The sequence below is a fragment of the Oncorhynchus clarkii genome, chromosome 3, assembly GCF_045791955.1.
Source record: "Oncorhynchus clarkii lewisi isolate Uvic-CL-2024 chromosome 3, UVic_Ocla_1.0, whole genome shotgun sequence".
NCBI classification, from domain to species: Eukaryota; Metazoa; Chordata; class Actinopteri; order Salmoniformes; family Salmonidae; genus Oncorhynchus; species Oncorhynchus clarkii.
In genome coordinates, this window is record NC_092149.1 from 36,187,413 (window position 1) to 36,207,117 (window position 19,705).

General features: G+C 43.8%; 1 protein-coding gene across 1 annotated transcript in view; it reads left to right on the plus strand.

The window, feature by feature from the left end:
* Positions 1–19,705, plus strand: part of LOC139394495 (zinc finger protein 236-like) — a 92,243-nt gene that overhangs the window by 48,222 nt on the left and 24,316 nt on the right. Inside the window, exons 17-24 of the mRNA XM_071142571.1 lie at positions 3,572–3,681; positions 6,331–6,482; positions 8,207–8,383; positions 10,463–10,751; positions 13,919–14,022; positions 15,369–15,770; positions 17,880–18,025; positions 18,255–18,477. Of these exons, the coding sequence (XP_070998672.1) occupies positions 3,572–3,681; positions 6,331–6,482; positions 8,207–8,383; positions 10,463–10,751; positions 13,919–14,022; positions 15,369–15,770; positions 17,880–18,025; positions 18,255–18,477 (1,603 nt within the window). The remainder of the gene's footprint in view (positions 1–3,571; positions 3,682–6,330; positions 6,483–8,206; positions 8,384–10,462; positions 10,752–13,918; positions 14,023–15,368; positions 15,771–17,879; positions 18,026–18,254; positions 18,478–19,705) is intronic.

A 19,705-nucleotide genomic window follows, 5' to 3' on the forward strand; every position in this document is an offset into this window, starting at 1 on the left:
TCTGCAAAGGGGACAGGACGACTGCACTATATTGAGGGGAGGATGGATGGGGCCATGTATCACGAGATCTTGGCCAACAACCTCCTTCCCTCAGTAAGAGCATTGAAGATGGGTCGTGGCTGAGTCTTCCAGCATGACAACGACCCGAAACATACAGCCAGGGCAACTAAGGAGTGGCTCCGATTAGAAGCATCTCAAGGTCCTAGAGTGGCCTAGCCAGTCTCCAGACCTGAACCCAATAGAAAATCTTTGGAGGGAGCTAAAAGTCCATATTGCCCAGCGACAGCCCCGAAACCTGAAGGATCTGGAGAAGGTTTGTATGGAGGAGTGGGCCAAAATCCCTGCTGCAGTGTGTGCAAACCTGGTCAAGAACTACAGGAAACGTATGATATCTGTAATTGCAAACAAAGGTTTCTGTATCAAATATTAAGTTCTGCTTTTCTGATGTATCAAATACTTATGTCATGCAATAAAATTAATAAAAAATCATACAGTGTGATTTTCTGGATTTTTGTTTTAGATTCCGTCTCTCACAGTTGAAGTGTACCTATGATAAAAATTACAGACCTACATGCTTTGTACGTAGGAAAACCTGCAAAATCGGCAGTGTATCAAATACTTGTTCTCCCCACTGTATATACATGAAGGCAGGGTAAAGTGACTAGGCATCAGGGTAGATAATAATAAGGTATTTGAGGTAGATATGTACATGAAGGCAGGGTAAAGTGACAAGGCATCAGGATAGATAATAATAAGGTATTTGAGGTAGATATGTACATGGAGGCAGGGTAAAGTGACAAGGCATCAGGATAGATAATAAGGTATTTGAGGTAGATATGTACATGAAGGCAGGGTAAAGTGACAAGGCATCAGGATAGATAATAATAAGGTATTTGAGGTAGATATGTACATGAAGGCAGGGTAAAGTGACTGGGCATCAGGGTAGATAATAATAAGGTACTTGAGGTAGATATGTACATGAAGGCAGGGTAAAGTGACTAGGCATCGAGGAAGATATGTACATGAAGGCAGGGTAAAGTGACTAGGCATCAGGATAGATAATAATAAGGTACTTGAGGTAGATATACAGTGGGGCAAAAAAGTATTTAGTCAGCCACCAATTGTGCAAGTTCTCCCACTTAAAAAGATGAGAGAAGCCTGTAATTTTCATCATAGGTAAACTTCAACTATGACAGACAAAATGAGAAATAAATCCAGAAAATCACATTGTAGGATTTTTAATGAGTTTATTTGCAAATTATGGAGGAAAATAAGTATTTGGTCAATAACAAAAGTTTATCTCAATACTTTGTTATATACTCTTTGTTGGCAATGAGAGGTCAAACGTTTTCTGTAAGTCTTCACAAGGTTTTCACACACTGTTGCTGGTATTTTGGCCCATTCCTCCATGCAGATCTCCTCTAGAGCAGTGATGTTTTGGGGCTGTTGCTGGGCAACACAGACTTTCAACTCCCTCCAAAGATTTTCTATGGGGTTGAGATCTGGAGACTGGCTAGGCCACTCCAGGACCTTGAAATGCTTCTTACGAAGCCACTCCTTCGTTGCCCAAGCGGTGTGTTTGGGATCATTGTCATGCTGAAAGACCCAGCCACGTTTCATCTTCAATGCCCTTGCTGATGGAAGGAGGTTTTCACTCAAAATCTCACGATACATGGCCCCATTCCTTCTTTCCTTTACACGGATCAGTCATCCTTGTCCCTTTGCAGAAAAACAGCCCCAAAGCATGATGTTTCCACCCCCATGCTTCACAGTAGGTATGGTGTTCTTTGGATGTAACTCAGCATTCTTTGTCCTCCAAACACGACGAGTTGAGTTTTTACCAAAAAGTTATATTTTGGTTTCATCTGACCATATGACATTCTCCCAATCTTCTTCTGGATCATCCAAATGCTCTCTAGCAAATTTCAGACGGGCCTGGACATGTACTGGCTTAAGCAGGGGGACACGTCTGGCACTGCAGGATTTGAGTCCCTGGCGGCGTAGTGTGTTACTGATGGTAGGCTTTGTTACTTTGGTCCCAGCTCTCTGCAGGTAATTCACTAGGTCCCCCCATGTGGTTCTGGGTTTTTTGCTCACCGTTCTTGTGATCATTTTGACCCCACGGGGTGAGATCTTGCGTGGAGCCCCAGATCGAGGGAGATTATCAGTGGTCTTGTATGTCTTCCATTTCCCAATAATTGCTCCCACAGTTGATTTCTTCAAACCAAGCTGCTTACCTATTGCAGATTCAGTCTTCCCAGCCTGGTGCAGGTCTACAATTTTGTTTCTGGTGTCCTTTGACAGCTCTTTGGTCTTGGCCATAGTGGAGTTTGGAGTGTGACTGTTTGAGGTTGTGGACAGGTGTCTTTTATACTGATAACAAGTTCAAACAGGTGCCATTAATACAGGTAACGAATGGAGGACAGAGGAGCCTTTTAAAGAAGAAGTTACAGGTCTGTGAGAGCCAGAAATCTTGCTTGTTTGTAGGTGACCAAATACTTATTTTTATTTGCAAATAAATAAATTAAAAATCCTACAATGTGATTTTCTGGATTTTTTTTCTCATTTTGTCTGTCATAGTTGAAGTGTACATATGAAGAAAATTACAGGCCTCTCAAATTTTTAAGTGGGAGAACTTGCACAATTGGTGGTTGACCAAATACTTTTTTGCCCCACTGTATACATGAAGGCAGGGTAAAGTGACTAGGCATCAGGATAGATAATAATAAGGTACTTGAGGTAGATATGTACATGAAGGCAGGGTAAAGTGACAAGGCATCAGGATAGATAATAATAAGGTACTTGAGGTAGATATGAACATGAAGGCAGGGTAAAGTGACTAGACATCAGGATAGATAATAATAAGGTATTTGAGGTAGATATGTACATGAAGGCAGGGTAAAGTGACTAGACATCAGGATAGATAATAATAAGGTACTTGAGGTAGATATGTACATGAAGGCAGGGTAAAGTGACTAGGCATCAGGATAGATAATAATAAGGTACTTGAGGTAGATATGTACATGAAGGCAGGGTAAAGTGACTAGGCATCAGGATAGATAATAATAAGGTACTTGAGGTAGATATATACATGAAGGCAGGGTAAAGTGACTAGGCATCAGGATAGATAATAATACGTGTAAAATAAAGAGCAGAGTAGCAGCAGCAAATTATGTGTCTGAAAGTCTGTGTAATGTGTGTGCGTGTGTGGTGTTTGAGTGAGGGATTTGCGTGGGAGTGACAGTGTAGTGTGTGATTGTATGTATATGGTGTTATTATACAAAGTCTAGTGAGTGTGCGTAGGGTTAGTGCAGATAGTTTGGGTACCATTTAATGAACTATTTAGCAGTCTGGCTATTTAGCAGACATATGGCTTGGGGATAGAAGCTGTCTCAGAGTCTGTTTTGACACCCTAATTTAGCAGGTGTTCTATCAAGCCGAAAACGGCTGAATTAATTGAATCCTTAAGTAGTCCATTCAAATAGACTGTATAGCATATTGTCAATAATATTTTGCATTCAGTGATTAATCACAATGCAGTTAATTAATGGTTGCATATATTTATGTTTAGACGAGTGGCCTGCTCCAGGAGAATAGCCAAGGAGACCTCCAGCTGTCCGACCAGACGCATGACTACCAAGACCCAGAAGACAGCGAGGACAACAGCAAGAGGGCTTACAGGTGTGTGTGTGTGTGTGTGTGGTGTGCGGTGTGGCTCGGTTGGTAGCGCATGGTGATGGCAATAGTTGTGGGTTCGATTCCCACGGGGACCAGTACTAAAATAAAAGGTATGAAAAACGTATGCGCTCACTGCGGTGAGTCGTTTTGGATAAGAGCCTCTGATAAATGACTAAAATGTAAATGTGTGTGAGCAAGCGAGACCGAGCCCTATAACTTTCGGCAAGTAATAGATACATTTACTTTCTGTCATTGTTTGAGGTTCCCGGCTCGTCTGCAGATAACACTGTTTAGCACCTTTATCAACAGTTGTGCTCTAGGGCTGTAAACAGCATTAGCAGTCGACACCGAGGAATGCAAAGCTACGATAACACTATCAGAATTGCACCTCCGTTGCTGTCATTGTCCCCTGATACCGTGACCATTTTGAGAGCGACACATAAATCATATTCGGGTCTTTTTAGAATCAAGCTGTTTTTTAATCTACCACCGCACAACACTCCCGCTCATATAGTCAAGTCTTTGTCTCCTTCTTTCTAAAGCCGTTTGTTAAGTTCCTCGAAGCCCCACTACCGCTAGCTTTCAATTTGTTTATTTAGAATTTGCCCAACGAAATAACTGTGTCCCAAATGGCACCCTATTCCCTATCTAGTGCACTACTTTTGACCAGGGCCCATATGTTGCCATTTGGGAAGCAGACAACGAGTTTAACTCTGCTAGCTTCCTGTCTGTAAAGGTGACTGTGGCAGCTTGTTGCTACAAGCTTTTTTGTTTTGTGACGAACTTGTGCGTCAGATGCCTGTGGAGGTGACGGCGGCAGCCTGTGTCGCTACAAGCTCTTAGTTTTCCAGCTAACGTGTGCGTCAGATGTAGGCGGAGGACACCAGCCACTGATGTTGTTGCGTTGTGGAAGCAGAGAGTGGGACGGCAAGGGGACTGAGTAATGCGTCATTCTTTGATTCAGCTTTGCCTCTGTTGTTCCCCATGGCACTCAGAACGGATGCAACACAAATAAATAATAAATCCCTACCACGTCAGCACACCATGCATTATTAGTGCCGGTCTAGGCTGGAACGACTAGCGGTATAGACAAAACAAGAGAAAGGACGACCTAGATAGATATGGGAAGGGAATGTGTATTTGAGATTGTGAACTACTGAACCTTCTCCTTCAGATACGACACGGCTGTAAATCGAGACTATGGTTTTAAGCAGTGAGAAAAGAGTGTAGTGTCTGGAATGGTGTGACTTCAGTTTGGGTGGAAATGCTCTGTATGGAGTCCTGTATATGTATCAAAATTATACTCCACATTCTGTTTAGATAAGTATACACATACATTCACATATCTATGGGGAGATGATCTCTCTGTCTCGTTCTAAAGGCCAACGCAGACATAGTGGTGGAGCTTCAACACATAACTCACACCTTCCAAACAGAAAGCGCAAACCGATGCCATCGGGCTGAGTTAGTGACCTTTCCAAAGAAAAGTTTGGTTTTCAATTATTCCACTCTTCACAAAAAGTCTGATGTACTTTCATAAACCTCAACTTGCTTTGTGAATCGGTGGTGGAACTTTGAAATGATTCCTGTTGTCGGTATTGTTAACTGATCAAATCAAATCAAATCAAATTTATTTATATAGCCCTTTGTACATCAGCTGATATCTCAAAGTGCTGTACAGAAACCCAGCCTAAAACCCCAAACAGCAAGCAATGCAGGTGTAGAAGCACGGTGGCTAGGAAAAACTCCCTAGAAAGGCCAAAACCTAGGAAGAAACCTAGAGAGGAACCAGGCTAAACATGGTCAAGATGTTCAAATGTTCATAGATGACCAGCATGGTCGAATAATAATAAGGCAGAATAGTTGAAACTGGAGCAGCAGCACAGTCTGGTGGACTGGGGACAGCAAGGAGTCATCATGTCAGGTATTCCTGGGGCATGGTCCTAGGGCTCAGGTCCTCCGAGAGAGAGAAAGAAAGAGAGAATTAGAGAGAGCATATGTGGGATGGCCAGTCCTCTTCTGGCTGTGCCGGGTGGAGATTATAACAGAACATGGCCAAGATGTTTAAATGTTCATAAATGACCAGCATGGTCGAATAATAATAAGGCAGAACAGTTGAAACTGGAGCAGCAGCACAGCCAGGTGGACTGGGGACAGCAAGGAGTCATCATGTCAGGTAGTCCTGGGGCATGGTCCTAGGGCTCAGGTCCTCCGAGAGAGAGAAAGAGAGAAGGAGAGAATTAGAGAACGCACACTTAGATTCACACAGGACACCGAATAGGACAGGAGAAGTACTCCAGATATAACAAACTGACCCTAGCCCCCCGACACATAAACTACTGCAGCATAAATACTGGAGGCTGAGACAGGAGGGGTCAGGAGACACTGTGGCCCACTCCGAGGACACATGGACACACAAACTGATGGTTTGTGACTTTTGATAGGAGCTTTATTGATACACATCTCATTGACAGAAACAGACCGTCTCTGTTACATCATGGTCGTGTTCATTAGGGCACGCAATGGAAAATGTTTTGCAACAGACCAAATTAGTGTTTTCTTTTGGTGGTCAGTTAGTCCCTCCGTGTTTTAGCCTGTTTTCTTCAGTTTGAGTCCTAATGAATACGACCTGTGTGTTTTGATTCCCCCCAGGTGCACCATGTGTAATAAACCTTTTAAGAAGTCCAGCCATCTGAAGCAACACGTGCGCTCCCACACCGGGGAGAAACCCTACTGCTGCAACATTTGTGGCCGATGCTTTGTTTCAGCAGGGGTCCTCAAGTCCCACCTCAACACACACACAGGTAAGAATAGTGTACCTCAACACTGCATGCATAGTTAAAATAGCACGCTATTGATCTCACCAACCCAGACTCACGCCTCTCATGGGACAAGCAAAGTGCTTCATTTGACGAATTCTGTTCGATTCACGTGCGACCGTCAAATATCGATTTCATAATTGTTTCTCTCTCGTGGCTGTGCAGCTGGGTTGTGGAGAGAAATGACATAATACTATAGCCACAAATGCTTTGGGATACCCAGTGGTGTAAAAATACTTTTAAATACTACTTAATTCATTTTTGGGGTATCTGTATTTTTTTTGTTGTTCTATTTTACCCCCGATCTTGTCTTATCGCTGCAACTCCCCACCAGGCTCGGGAAGCGAAGGTTGAGTCATGCGTCCTCTGAAACATGACCCGCCAAACCGCTCTTTGGATCATATTTTTTCATTTTCACCTAAAATGACATACCCAAATCTAACTGCCTGTAGCTCAGGACCTGAAGCAAGGACATGCATATTATTGATATCATTTGAAAGGAAACACTTTGACGTTTGTGGAAATGTGAAATTAATGTAGGAGAATATAACACATTAGATCTGGTAAAAGATAATACAAAGAAAAAAAAAAAAAATGGTTCCATCTTTGAAATGCAAGAGAAAGGCCATTATCTGACTTAGGACTCTAGTTGAAATTTAGAGTTTGGCCACTAGATGGCTGCAGTGTGTGTGCAAACTGTAGACTGATCCAATAAACCATTGCATTTCTGTTCAAAATGTTGTATCAAGTCTGATCAAATATGCCTAATTGGTCAAGTACATAACTGTGCACTCTCCTCAAACAATAGCATGGTATGTTTTTACTGTAATAGCTACTGTAAATTGGATAGTGCAGTTTGATTAACAAGAATTTAAGCTTTCTGCCCATGTCCTGGAAAATGTTCTTGTTACTTACAACGTCATGCTAATCACATTAGCGCAAGTTAGCTCAACCGTCCCAATGGTTGGACACCGATCCTTAAGAGGGTTTACTGCCCGCTTAACCCGGAAGCTAGCCGCACCAATGTGTCGGAGAAAACACTGTTCAACTGACGACCAGGATCAGCCTGCAGGTGCCTGGCCCGCCACAAGGAGTCGCTAATTCGTGATGAGCCAGGTAAAGCTCCCCCGGCCAAACCTTCCCCTAACCCGGACGCTGAGATGCAGTGCCTTAGACCGCTGCGCCACTCGGGAGGTGGGGCATCTGTACTTTACTTTACTATTTCAATTTTTGACTACTTTTACTCCAATACATTCCTAAAGAAAATAATGTACTTTTTACTCCATACATTGGCACCCAAAAGTACTCAAAAACTCAAAAAGTCTCATTTTGAATGCTTAGCAAGACAGGAAAATGGTCCAGTTCACACACTTCATATCATCCCTGGTCATCCCTACTGCCTTTAATCTGGCAGACTCACTAAACACAAATGCTTTGTTTGTAAATTAGCCCCTTAAATAAATGTTTTTTTTTAAATGAAATCCCGCCGTCTTGTTTGCTTATTAATATAAGCAATTTGAATTTACATTTAAAACCAAATACTTTTATACTTTTACTCAAGTAGTATTACTATGACGGTATCTTTACTTTTACTCAAGTTTGACAATTGGGTACTTTTCCCACCTCTGTGGAAACCAAAACCTTTATTGGTCAACACTGATGAAACATATGGTTGTTTATATTTTCATCTCCTTTGCTCCCGCTCCTAGGAGTGAAGGCCTATAAGTGTAACATGTGTGACACTTCCTTCACCACCAACGGCAGTCTGAACCGCCACATGGTCGTCCACCTGAAGCCCTACAAGTGTCACATGTGTGAGGACAGCTTCCGCAACAGCGTGCTGTATAGGAAGCACTTGAAGAAGGACCACGCCGAAGTGGACAGAGGTACAGACATAGGCTGCGTCCCAATAATATCTCCTTTCTCCTAAAATGTGCGTTCGCTCACTACTTCCCACAAATCTAAAAGCATTGGATTGGTGGCGGTATGGGCTAGTAGGAGTTTATATGATATTTCTTATACCAGTCATTTCCTTCCAAATCAGTGAAGGGAAGTGAACAAGTGCACACTTGGGGAGGAAGGAGAGGTATTTGGGACACTGCCATAGAGATATACACTAGACAAGCATTTCGTGACACCCGCAATAACATCTGCTAAATATGTGTATGTGACCATTACATTTGTATTTAGAGTGGCTAGTGTCATAGATCTGTTTAGCTCTAGATTTGCTGATAATGGCAGCCATATTGGTCAGTGTTCTATTTAATTAAATGGGTACAGAGATGCAGTATATACAGAAGTATGTGGACACCCCTTCAAGTTAGTGGATTCGTTGCTGACAGGTGTGTAAAATCGAGCACAAAGTCATGCAATCTCCATAGACAAACAGCAGTAGAATGGCCTTACTGAAGAGTTCAGTGACTTTCAACGTGGCACTGTCATAGGATGCCACCTTTCCAACAAGCGAGTTTGTAAAATGTCTGCCCTGCTAGAGCTGCCCTGGTGAACTGGAAGTGCTGTTATTGTGAAGTGGAAACGTCTAGGAGCAACAATGGCTCAGCCGCGAAGTGGTAGGACACACAAGCTCCCCGAACAGAACCGCTGAGTGCTGAAGTCTGTAGGGCTTAAAAATCGTCTGTCCTCGGTTGTAACACTCACTACCGCGTTCCAAACTGCCTCTGGAAGCAACATCAGGACAAGCACTATTCGTCGGGAGCTTCATGAAATGGGTTTCCATGGCTGAGCAGCTGCACAAGCCTAAGATTGTCATGTGCAATGCCAAGCGTCGGCTGGAGTGCTGTAAAGCTCGCCGCCATTGGGCTCTTCTGGAGCAGTGGAAATGCATTCTCTGGAGTGATGAATCACGCTTCACCATCTGGCAGTCTGACTGACAAATCTGTGTTTGGCAGATGCCAGGAGAATGCTACCTTCCCCAATGCATAGTGCCAACTGTAACGTTTTGTGGAGGAGGAATAATGGTCTGGGGCTGTTTTTCATGGTTCAGGCTAGGCCCCTTAGTTCCAGTGAAAGGAAATCTTAACGCTACAGCATACAATGCCAGTCTAGATGATTCTGTACTTCCAACTTCGTGGCAACAATTTCTGGAAGGCCCTTTCCTGTTTCAGTATGACAATGCCCCTGTGCACAAAGCGAGGTCCATACAGAAATGGTTTGTTGAGATCCGTATGGAAGAACTTGACTGGCCTGCACAGAGCCCTGACCTCAACTCCATCGAACACCTTTGCGATGAATTGGAACGCGGACTGCGAGCCAGGCCTAATCGCCCAACATCAGTGCCAGACCTCACTAATGCTAGTGGCTGAATGGAAGCAAGTCCCTGCATCTAGTAGAAAGCCTTCCCAGAAGAGTGGAGGCTGTTATATCAGCAAAGGGGACCAACTCCATATTAATGCCCATGATTTTGGAATGAGATGTTCAACAAGCAGGTGTCCACATACTTTTGGTCATGTAGTGTATACTCTGTAGAGATGTGCTCTTTTTAAAGATGTAGTCTTGCACATTTTGTCAAAAAAGTGAGGATAAAATGAGTATCAGCTTTCGTGAGGTTTTATGCGGATTTTGACACCAAGGCAATATACACCATTTTTATTTTGGCCCTCCAGACCTCTGCAAAGAAAGAATTTGGGAAAGAAAATGAGTTTGACACCCCTGGAAAAAGGCAATCAGCTGTGGTTACATAACAGTTAAATCAGACCTTGGTCACATACACTTTCCAAATATTTGAAATACTTGATTTAGCTGGTCTGCTTCCATATAGAGTGAGCACTTTTAGTAATATTCTATTTTATTATATTCTGCCAGACAAGCTTATATTGACAAGCAGCAATTATTTAGAAATGCATCTGAAATGGGACCAGGTCTGAGTTCGAGTCATGGTCCTGATGTTGAGTGACACTTAAGGAGCACGTGTATCCTTTTCTCCTATAATGCATCTCCCCTCGCAGGGCTGGAGGATGAGGACGGCGAGGAGGAAGAGGAGGGTGAGCAGACCGTGATGAAGAGGAACCGGGCCAACATCATAACCTTCACGGAGGAGCAGGCGGAGCAGCTGGCCAAGAATGATCCTGGTGACGAGGCGTCGGTGTCAGAGAAGGTGCTGGCCCAGTCGGCGGCGGAGCGCGACCGCATCAGCGAGATCAAGGACAAGGCGGTGGAGCTGGAGACTGAGCCCAAGTTCGCCAACTGCTGTAACTTCTGCCCCAAGAGCTTCAAAAAGCCCAGCGACCTCGTCAGGTGAGCTGAGTGTCGGAGAACTGTCTCCCTCTGTCCTGTACTCTGTTATATGCTCTTTCTCACTCTCTCTCTTCAGCTACTTTCTGTCTCTCTTTCTCTTTCCTATTCAGGGCCTGAAACAAATGTTTTGTTCCACCAGCCACTCTGGCAGGTAACGTTAGATTTAAAAATTGACCAGCCACTCAGATTTTTTACTTGTTTTTTCTCCGTAATTACACCAAAACCTCCCCTCCAAAATCTAATGATCATGCTTCTAAAACAAGGAATGTATTACTAATAAGAAGTTATGTGGTATATTGCCCAATGCTATTTCATTTTTTTGTGACCTGAGTTTTTTAATCAAAATACCACCGATGAAACAAAAAAATTCAGCTGCCCCTTTTCATTTTGAGCGACGTTCTATCAATTCCCTGTTTCATTTCATGTTTTCATGTGTATCTGAGCTGTTGCTGTTCAAGCAGGCATACATTCGGGTGGTATGAAGCATCTCACTACACTGGAAGTTAATAGGAATATTTTCAGATCACAAAAACATCTACATTATCATACATATCAGTTTTCAATACTGGCCGATGTCATAATGCGAGAGGTTGTCTTCAAATGAGCCACTGATCATATTTTTGCAATATTCCTACCTGGAGAAATGTGTAATTTAAGAGGTCTAGCACATTTCTCCTATTTATCTGCCTCTTCACTCCAGGGTGCGTTGCATGGTGGCGTTGCAAATGTCAAACTCTGCAGGTTGAACATGGTGAGATTGTTGTCCTAAATGGATAGTGCCGTTTGTTTAGGCGATTTTACAGCTAACTAGCTACTTCACATGCTGATGTTAACTTTGGTTTTCTTGTGTGTAGCTACGTTTGCTAGCTAGCTAGCCAGCCCTTAGAGAGAGCATTGCATTGTGGGTTTTGTAGTTGACTTGACTTGAGCTGCAACAGATTTCCAAATAAAACATTTGTTCACAAAAATATTGTTCTCAAATAATATTGTTATTTAACACTGCACTTTTTATGCCTGTGCACAGCACTTCTTCAGCACAGGCAATGTTGTTGCACGTGATGGGATATTATAGGATTTGTAGTTCTTTGTGTGATTATCTACCAGCTATGAAACCAAACGACAGAAACACTTTGAAAACGGCTACTGCAGCATTTATTTTGCTATATGTGATCATACTTGGCTTTTAACTCTTATTTTTATTGGCGAATGCGAGTGAAATGCTTGTACTGGGGGAGCCCTGACCACACGCCAACGTGGCTGCTGAAATAGACGTGGCAGGTGTTCGTTTAGGCCCTGGTCCTATTCCCCCTCATGCTCTGATTCTGAGCGACTCAGACTCTCTCTGTGTCTCTGAATATCTTGCTCTTGAAGTTTCTCCCACCTCTCTGAGCTCTTTGACAGGGGGCTCTTCTCTGTAGTCATGTTCAGGTGCAGTCCAACCTGTGTGCCCACCTCTTCTTCCATCTCCACCTCTCTCTCTTTCTCTCTCTCTCTCTCTCTCTCTCTCTCTCTCCCCTTCTCATTATTCTGTCATGATTGTCTTTCCCAGCGGTTGAAGAGTTACCTTGTCGTTCCAGCCGCCCCCTCTTCCTGGACCTCTCAAAGAGCAATGCCCAGCTCATTGTCTCCCCACCCACGCCCATCCCATATCCCAGAAGAGCCCTCCACCTCAGAGAGCCCAATTACAGGGCCCTGAACAGGCTCCAAACTGCGGCCCTGACCCAACCTCTCTCCCAGAATAAGAGCCCTCCTGCCAGTCACTACTACAGTTTCCACTGCAGACCTCTGCTCTGAGAGGGGCTCCACAATAGACCCTTTCTGAAGTTATTAACACAGCCCACAGCACTCACAGGCTGGCTTGACAGGGTTAGTGTTTAGTTGGGTGCTTATCACCTGCCAATACACACACACACACATGTTTACTGGGGTGTTAATTTGTGAGATCACCGCCAAACAAGCTGTTAAACAGCCGATTTGATTTTTTTTAATCTCCAATGTATATATGATTGTCATCATCAGGCGCTGGAGAAATGAGTTGTTTCCCCTCTTCATTTTCCTCTTGTTTGACACTAGTGTTCCACCGGTGTGTGACAGGCAACACTTTTCTTAAAACGTCAATCTGCAGTGGCAATAACACAGCGGCCCCTGTTTGGGTAAACAGCTGAGTGATGGGGCTGGAGAAATGTAACCACTTTCAAATTCATAGACATAGGTATGGATGAAATGAACTCTGGTTTTATTGAGCCATAAAAGTTTGGTTGCAATTAATGGTGAGTAATATTAGATTGGGGTATTAAGATATGAATTAATGATCGTTATTGCGTCGTCGAACATCCCCCTTGCGACCAGCCGTGACACAAGGCCATATTGAAGTATTTACGGGATAGGCTTAGCTTTTTCATTTCAGAAGTTCTTCAAAAGTAGCCTCATTGGATTATGGAGTCACTAAGCCTGCCAAAAACAAGGGGAAATGACAGCAACACCCCAGGAATGGCTGCAACAAAGATGTATTCACTTCATTTCATGGTGCTCTTTTATCAAAAACAATAAAGCTGACCTGTTTTTGGCAAAGACAAGTTACCCTGACAAGCTACTCATTCTCATTCTCTTTGTCAGCAAAAATTTAATAATGTAAAAATAAACCTAGTACACATTACAAACAAAGACCAAAGTTATGAGAGGGAGTAAACTAACAATTTTGCTGAGTCAGTGGCCTTGTGCCTGAAAACCTTGCCGATTTCAAGTTCAGAAAGCGAAGACGTCCACGTGTTGTTATTTAATTTCATGGGAGCATTGGTAAGCACAAAGCATGCAAAATGAAAATAGGAAAACATCAGAATGGCCACAGGTGATAAATGCATTGTGTGTTGCACTGTCTTTTTTTATGAAAAGAATGTGAGCCTTCTTCAACTCTTAACTTAAAGCGTCTCCTTGACACTCTCTCCATTCTAACAGGAAGGTTCATGAGTAACTTGCTCGCTCTCTCTCTCTCTCTTTCTCTCCCTCCTCTCTCTCGCTCGCTCTCTCTCTCTCTCTCTTTCTCTCCCTCCTCTCGCTCTCTCTCTCTCTCTCTCTCTTTCTCTCCCTCCTCTCGCTCGCTCTCTCTCTCTCTCTTTCTCTCCCTCCTCTCGCTCGCTCTCTCTCTCTCTCTCTCTCTCTCTCTCTAGACATATACGGATCCACACAGGAGAGCGTCCTTACAAGTGTGACAAGTGTGGGAAGAACTTCACCGTGAAGTCCACCCTGGACTGCCACATAAAGACCCACACAGGTCAGTGTGGAGGGAACAGGAGTTTAAAATGCCGCTGATCTGTCCCTGTTAATTAGTTTTAATGACGTTAGGGTTGTTACTACATTAGCCACAATATGTTCTCAATATGGTCCAACTCTGTGGGTGTAGAGTGCACTTTAATTCCGTGATTTAAAAGTTATATTATGTAAATCAATCAGTAAATGCAGTGAAAGAGGGTCTGTACTCAAAAACAAGAGAGTTTATACGCTTCTAGGATGCGTAGTCCTAATGTATTATAAGCAATATTTAAATCGGCCTCATTTGCATGTCTTATCATCTAACGGTGTGTCACGTTCTGACCATAGTTATTTTATTCTTTCTTATAGTAATGGTCAGGGCGTGAGTTGGGGTGGGCAGTCTGTTTGTTTTTCTATGTTGGTTTTTGTGTTCGGCCTAGTATAGTTCTCAATCAGAGGCAGGTGTCGTTAGTTGTCTCTGATTGAGAATCATACTTAGGTAGCCTGGGTTTCACTTGTGGTTTGTGGGTGTTTGTTTTCCGTGTGTGTGTTTGTTGCCACACGGTACTGTTTCGGGTTTCGTTCATGGTCACGTTTATTGTTTTGTATTTTCATAGTGTTCAGTTTATATCTTAAAATAAAACGTTATGGACACTTACCACGCTGCACATTGGTCCTCCGATCCTTCTCGCTTCTCCTCCTCAGAAGAGGAGGAATGCCGTTACACAGTGCCGTGGGGAGTAATTGTGCCCAATGATTTATGGGACGGAGCTGTAGGTTTGATTGCCCGGCGCGAGATGGCAGCGGAAACGTTTTGTCAGTCGAGGGATATTAGGAGATGATATCTCCTCACACCTTGTTCTCTTTTGGTAATTACTGTGGTTTGACACTCTGACCCTGGAGCAGACACACTCATTCTCCCTGAATTTAATGAGAAGGCCCAGACATTAGCTAAGTAGGCCTCATACTCCCAAGTTACTGTTGAAGAGCTGTGGGTTAGTGGCCTCTTTAGCGACGTCTGAATTAACTTTTGGAACGGCAGTAATCAGACTCGTTTTATTGGTACTCTAGGGGGGCGAAATCGAGGAAAAGGCGTCTTGTCAGAACGGAGGTGCGATACATTCGCCAATGGAACAATCACATTCAAACACAGTTTCAAGTATTTTGAGAATCATTTTTTCTTTGTATTGATTCACGTCAATCTAGGGTCACAATAAAACCTTGGCGGCCATCACCCGATCCCAGACCTCAGCCGCATTATTGCAAAACCTACCTCTATGTCAAATAATGAGCATCAGTGGTACACTGTAGGGCTACATACTATGCTATCATGATAACAATGCTATCATTCTGTTCTCTCCCCTGCAGGTCAGAAGCTGTTCAGCTGTCACATGTGCAACACGTCCTTTTCCACCAAAGGGAGTCTGAAAGTCCACATGCGTCTCCACACGGGCTCCAAGCCCTTCAAATGCCCCTTCTGCGAGCTCCGCTTCCGCACCTCAGGCCACCGCAAGACCCACATCCAGTGTCACTACCGGCCCAGCTCAGAGGGTCGGAAGGCCAAGCGAGCGGCATCGTCCAGAAGTAACCAGAAGCAGCAGCAGCACCCGGGTAACCCAGAGACCCTGCACCCTGTGGGTCTGCTCCAGGCTACCACCACAGACCATAACATCTACCTCCCAGCCAACCAGGTCCTCGCAGGCCAGTTTGATCAGAACCTGCTGCAGCAAGGCCTGGTGGGCCAGGCTATTCTGCCTACCTCCATGTCAGGTAAGGACTCACTCACATCAGGGTTGGGGCTCAATTCCAATTCAATTAATATATTGAGTTGCACATAAAATGTACACATGCAATTCAATTCCTGACTTGAGTTTAGGTGGAATTCACCCCAACCCTGGCACACCCTCACATTCCCACAAGCACATCATTGTTTCATTCTTATTGCCAATACTTATTACCCTATGCAAGCCTAGCTCACCCCTTCCACTATTGACATGAAGCATGCACCCAAGTGCTGCTCAGCACAGCAACCATATTTCACCTGAACAGTCAACCCTAGCCGAGTCTACATTTAAACCATAGTTTGAGACGGAGAGGAGAGGTTTGAATCCTGAGTCTTAAGTACAGTCTGTTCTCAGTAGCCACCCAGGAAGAGCTGATGAATGGTGTTTACAGCTACTGGACTAGTGTCATCACTAGGCCCGAGGAGATGCGTTCTAAGAGGTGCTTCATCACTGTACACCACAACCTGCCTATTCTGCACTAGGTGTATTTGGCTGTAGATGCATAGATACACTGGGAGACTGAGGATGAGAGCTGGATATTGCATCCCTTGTGGGACATTACATCGAAATTGCATCATACTGTCGTCATTTCAACCCGTTTCTGGTTGTAACAGCGTCATTTCAACTGTTTTGCCTGCTCTGTCTCATTTCCAGGCAGAATTGTCACTGTTGTCATATTCGGGGATTTCAGCGAATTGAGAGTGAGGTCAAATAGTTTAGTCCAGTAAAATATCAAAAGTATTCATATTCATTTAAAAAAATCAGAATACTTGGTAGTAAAGAAGGACATGCTTGTCTTTCATAGCCTGATGACTCTCACTAAATTCTTCCACTGCTCTGTCATTCACTACATACTTTAGTCTGAGACTGAAATTGTTTGAGGTGAAGAGGGGCACAAAGGGTGTTGTACGAAACAAAGTCATCAGCGATTGGGTCGTCTCTAACCAATCAGAGTACAAACGTCCAAACTGCCGCTTTACCCACTTGTGTTCTGTCTCTGGCCCAACCCATCGGTTTCTGGACCAATAAGTCGGCACCAAATGTGTTTGAATTCGGTGAGGGGTCGAGGAGGCACTCCGATCATTGTGGAGAAGTAACTAACGTCCGTGGGCATTTGGCTGGAGCAAGGAGTCTGGGTAGCCAGGCATCGTCTTTCACGCCTGGTTCAAAAGCAAGACCGATGTTCTGCAAATATTGAAAAGCATTTTTCCTGTAGTTTGCCTCGTGTGAGCCTCCATGTCTAAGACAAGTTTCCATCTTATGTAGACTTTCGGAAAATAAGTATTTGTTCCATCCAATTCATTAAGACATTCTAGGCTACAACTACAGTATGATGTATCTGTTAATTAGTTATACAGACTGGGATGGAATAAGGAATCTGAAACAACATTTGTGGAGTCTGAAACGCATCAACACTTAAGAGTTGAAATCTTTTGACTGAACTCTGGCTCACTTCACCTCTAATCTGTTGTTTGTTCAAACTGGCGGTGAGGAGGAAGCCATCCAAAAAAAGCAGCCGTGAAATGAATTTCCCTCAGTGCTGTTCGAAAATCTACGTAGTAGCGCTTCGAAATGGCTTCCACGCACCGTGCTCATTGCTGGCACACAGCTCCCTCCGCTTGTAGCCCCCTAGTTCCCTCGAAGATCCCCCCCCCCATTGGATGATAACTCACTCTGAGCCACTCTCCTCTTATCTGTCCGAGCAGACAGAAGGCACATCAAGCAAACACAGAAAAATCGGACGCGAATCTGCATTAAATTAAGTTATTGAAGTTATTTTTCAAAGTCCCACACCTTAAATGTTGTTTTATGGTGGGTTTAGAGGCTAGACACTTGAACTGGGCACATAATGCATTTATAAGTGACATTTTTCCAGAATAGATGGGTGTTTGTGATTAATTTAAGTGATAGAAAATGGCTGTAAATATCACAGAATGGGAGTCTTCTTTTTATAACAGCCCGTTTTGTGTTGTGTATAAACTTGATGACATTTTGTGCCTTACTGATGTGAAACTTCAAATACAAATCCAGTTATCCAAGCTTGGGACAATATATGTCTTCTGATCTAATTGTGTGGTTTGTGATTGTATTGTAGCGGGTGGTGACCTGACAGTGTCTCTGTCGGAGGGTCTGGCTACTCTGGAGGGCATCCACCTCCAGCTTACCTCTGCCAACCTAGTGTGTCCCAACGTCCAGATCTCTGGCATCGACACCAGCAACATCAACAACATCACACTGCAGGTAATGAGGGGGGTGTGTCCCCGCCAGTGTCACCTACTTCTCGCCTTCTCTCTTTACTCTCTCTCCTTTGCTCCACCTCTTCTCCCTTGGTTTCCTCGTTTTCATTATCTGTCCTACTCTCATCTGCTCCCCTATCGCTCTCCCTCTCTCTTTTCACCTCCCTCTCTCTCTACCCCTCCCCCCACCCTTGTCCTATGTTGACTCATTGGGATTCTCCCATCCCCTCCAGATTGACCCAGCCATCCTCCAGCAGGGAGGTCTCCTCTCCCACGCCCTGACAGGAGACGGAGGCCTGACCAGCCACCCTGGTTCCCACCTCATGGCCACGGGAGACTCCTCGGCGCCCGGCTCCAATGTGGTCCTGCACCCGCTCACCAGCCTGTCCCTGCAGCCCTCCGCCATCGGCCCCGGCCACATCACCATGGGCAGCCTTGGCGAGCACGACAACACAGGTGCATGGTGGTCCCGTCTTCTCCCCGGAACTTTGCATTTCTGTTCCTATACTAACATGATCACTCAGGAGAATTAAAGGGATAGTTCACTCGGAAGGTTCACTTGTATTATGTTTATTAGTCAACTGTTACTACGATCCCATAACATTGTGCATGTCAGCAGTCACGTTTTGAAGATGAAGCATTTTCTGTACAAAGCAAACACTGTGATGCCTTTTCGATTAAAAACATTTTTTTCTCCTCAACTTACCTTTTCCTTCAACAGTTGCATTTTCTTTGACAAAACGGGTGCATGGTGCTCCCATCTTCTCCCCATACCTCTCATATGCGTTCCGATACTACCATTGACCACGTTTACATGCGCACAGTATTCCAGATAGTAGTTCATATCCCGCTTAAGGCCCTCATCCGCTCATATCCCGCTCATGAGTATCCCTGTATTCATGAATTTACAGAATATACCTCATTAAAGGTCATATGGGTTAAATGGAATAGTAACTGAAATATGGAGGCTGACTTTGGCCTATAACCTTTCACATGTAACGTAATATAATTTTAACTCCTGCAGAATGATGCATTTCTGGCAGTGAAATTTTACAACAAATGTTAATTTTGTCCCGGGAACTGGAGTGGAGAAATAGGATTTCTTTCTTTCGGCATCTCTTGAGAAAATGTGACTACGCGTGTAATGTGTTGTCTTTGACACTGTTATGCAAGCAGACAGTATTTCAACCACATCAAATATGCACCCAAGACGAACAGAAGTCTTTCCAGAAAGTGTTTGGTAATTTTCTCAGCTTTTAATTTCCTCAAAACCGCTCAAACTCACTGTTTTTGGAGTTATTGCGTTTTCTCCCCGGTCCCTAAACGAACCAGAGAACTTTACTGGTGTTTACTTGATTACTAATGCATTCATTCTATCGATGTAAGACATTCTGATGAGCCCTATTTTATTTAGTCTTCTAGGGCAACAAGTTATGACAGAAGTGAAGCTGCGCGTATCAAACTTTAGTTGACAAATGGACTACCAAATGTTGGAAATTATAATATGGACTACCAAATGTTGGAAATTATAATATGGACTACCAAATGTTGGAAATTATAATATGGCCTACCAAATGTTGGAAATTATAATATGGCCTACCAAATGTTGGAAGTTATAATATGGACTACCAAATGTTGGAAATTATAATATGGCCTACCAAATGTCTGATTTATTTTTATTTTT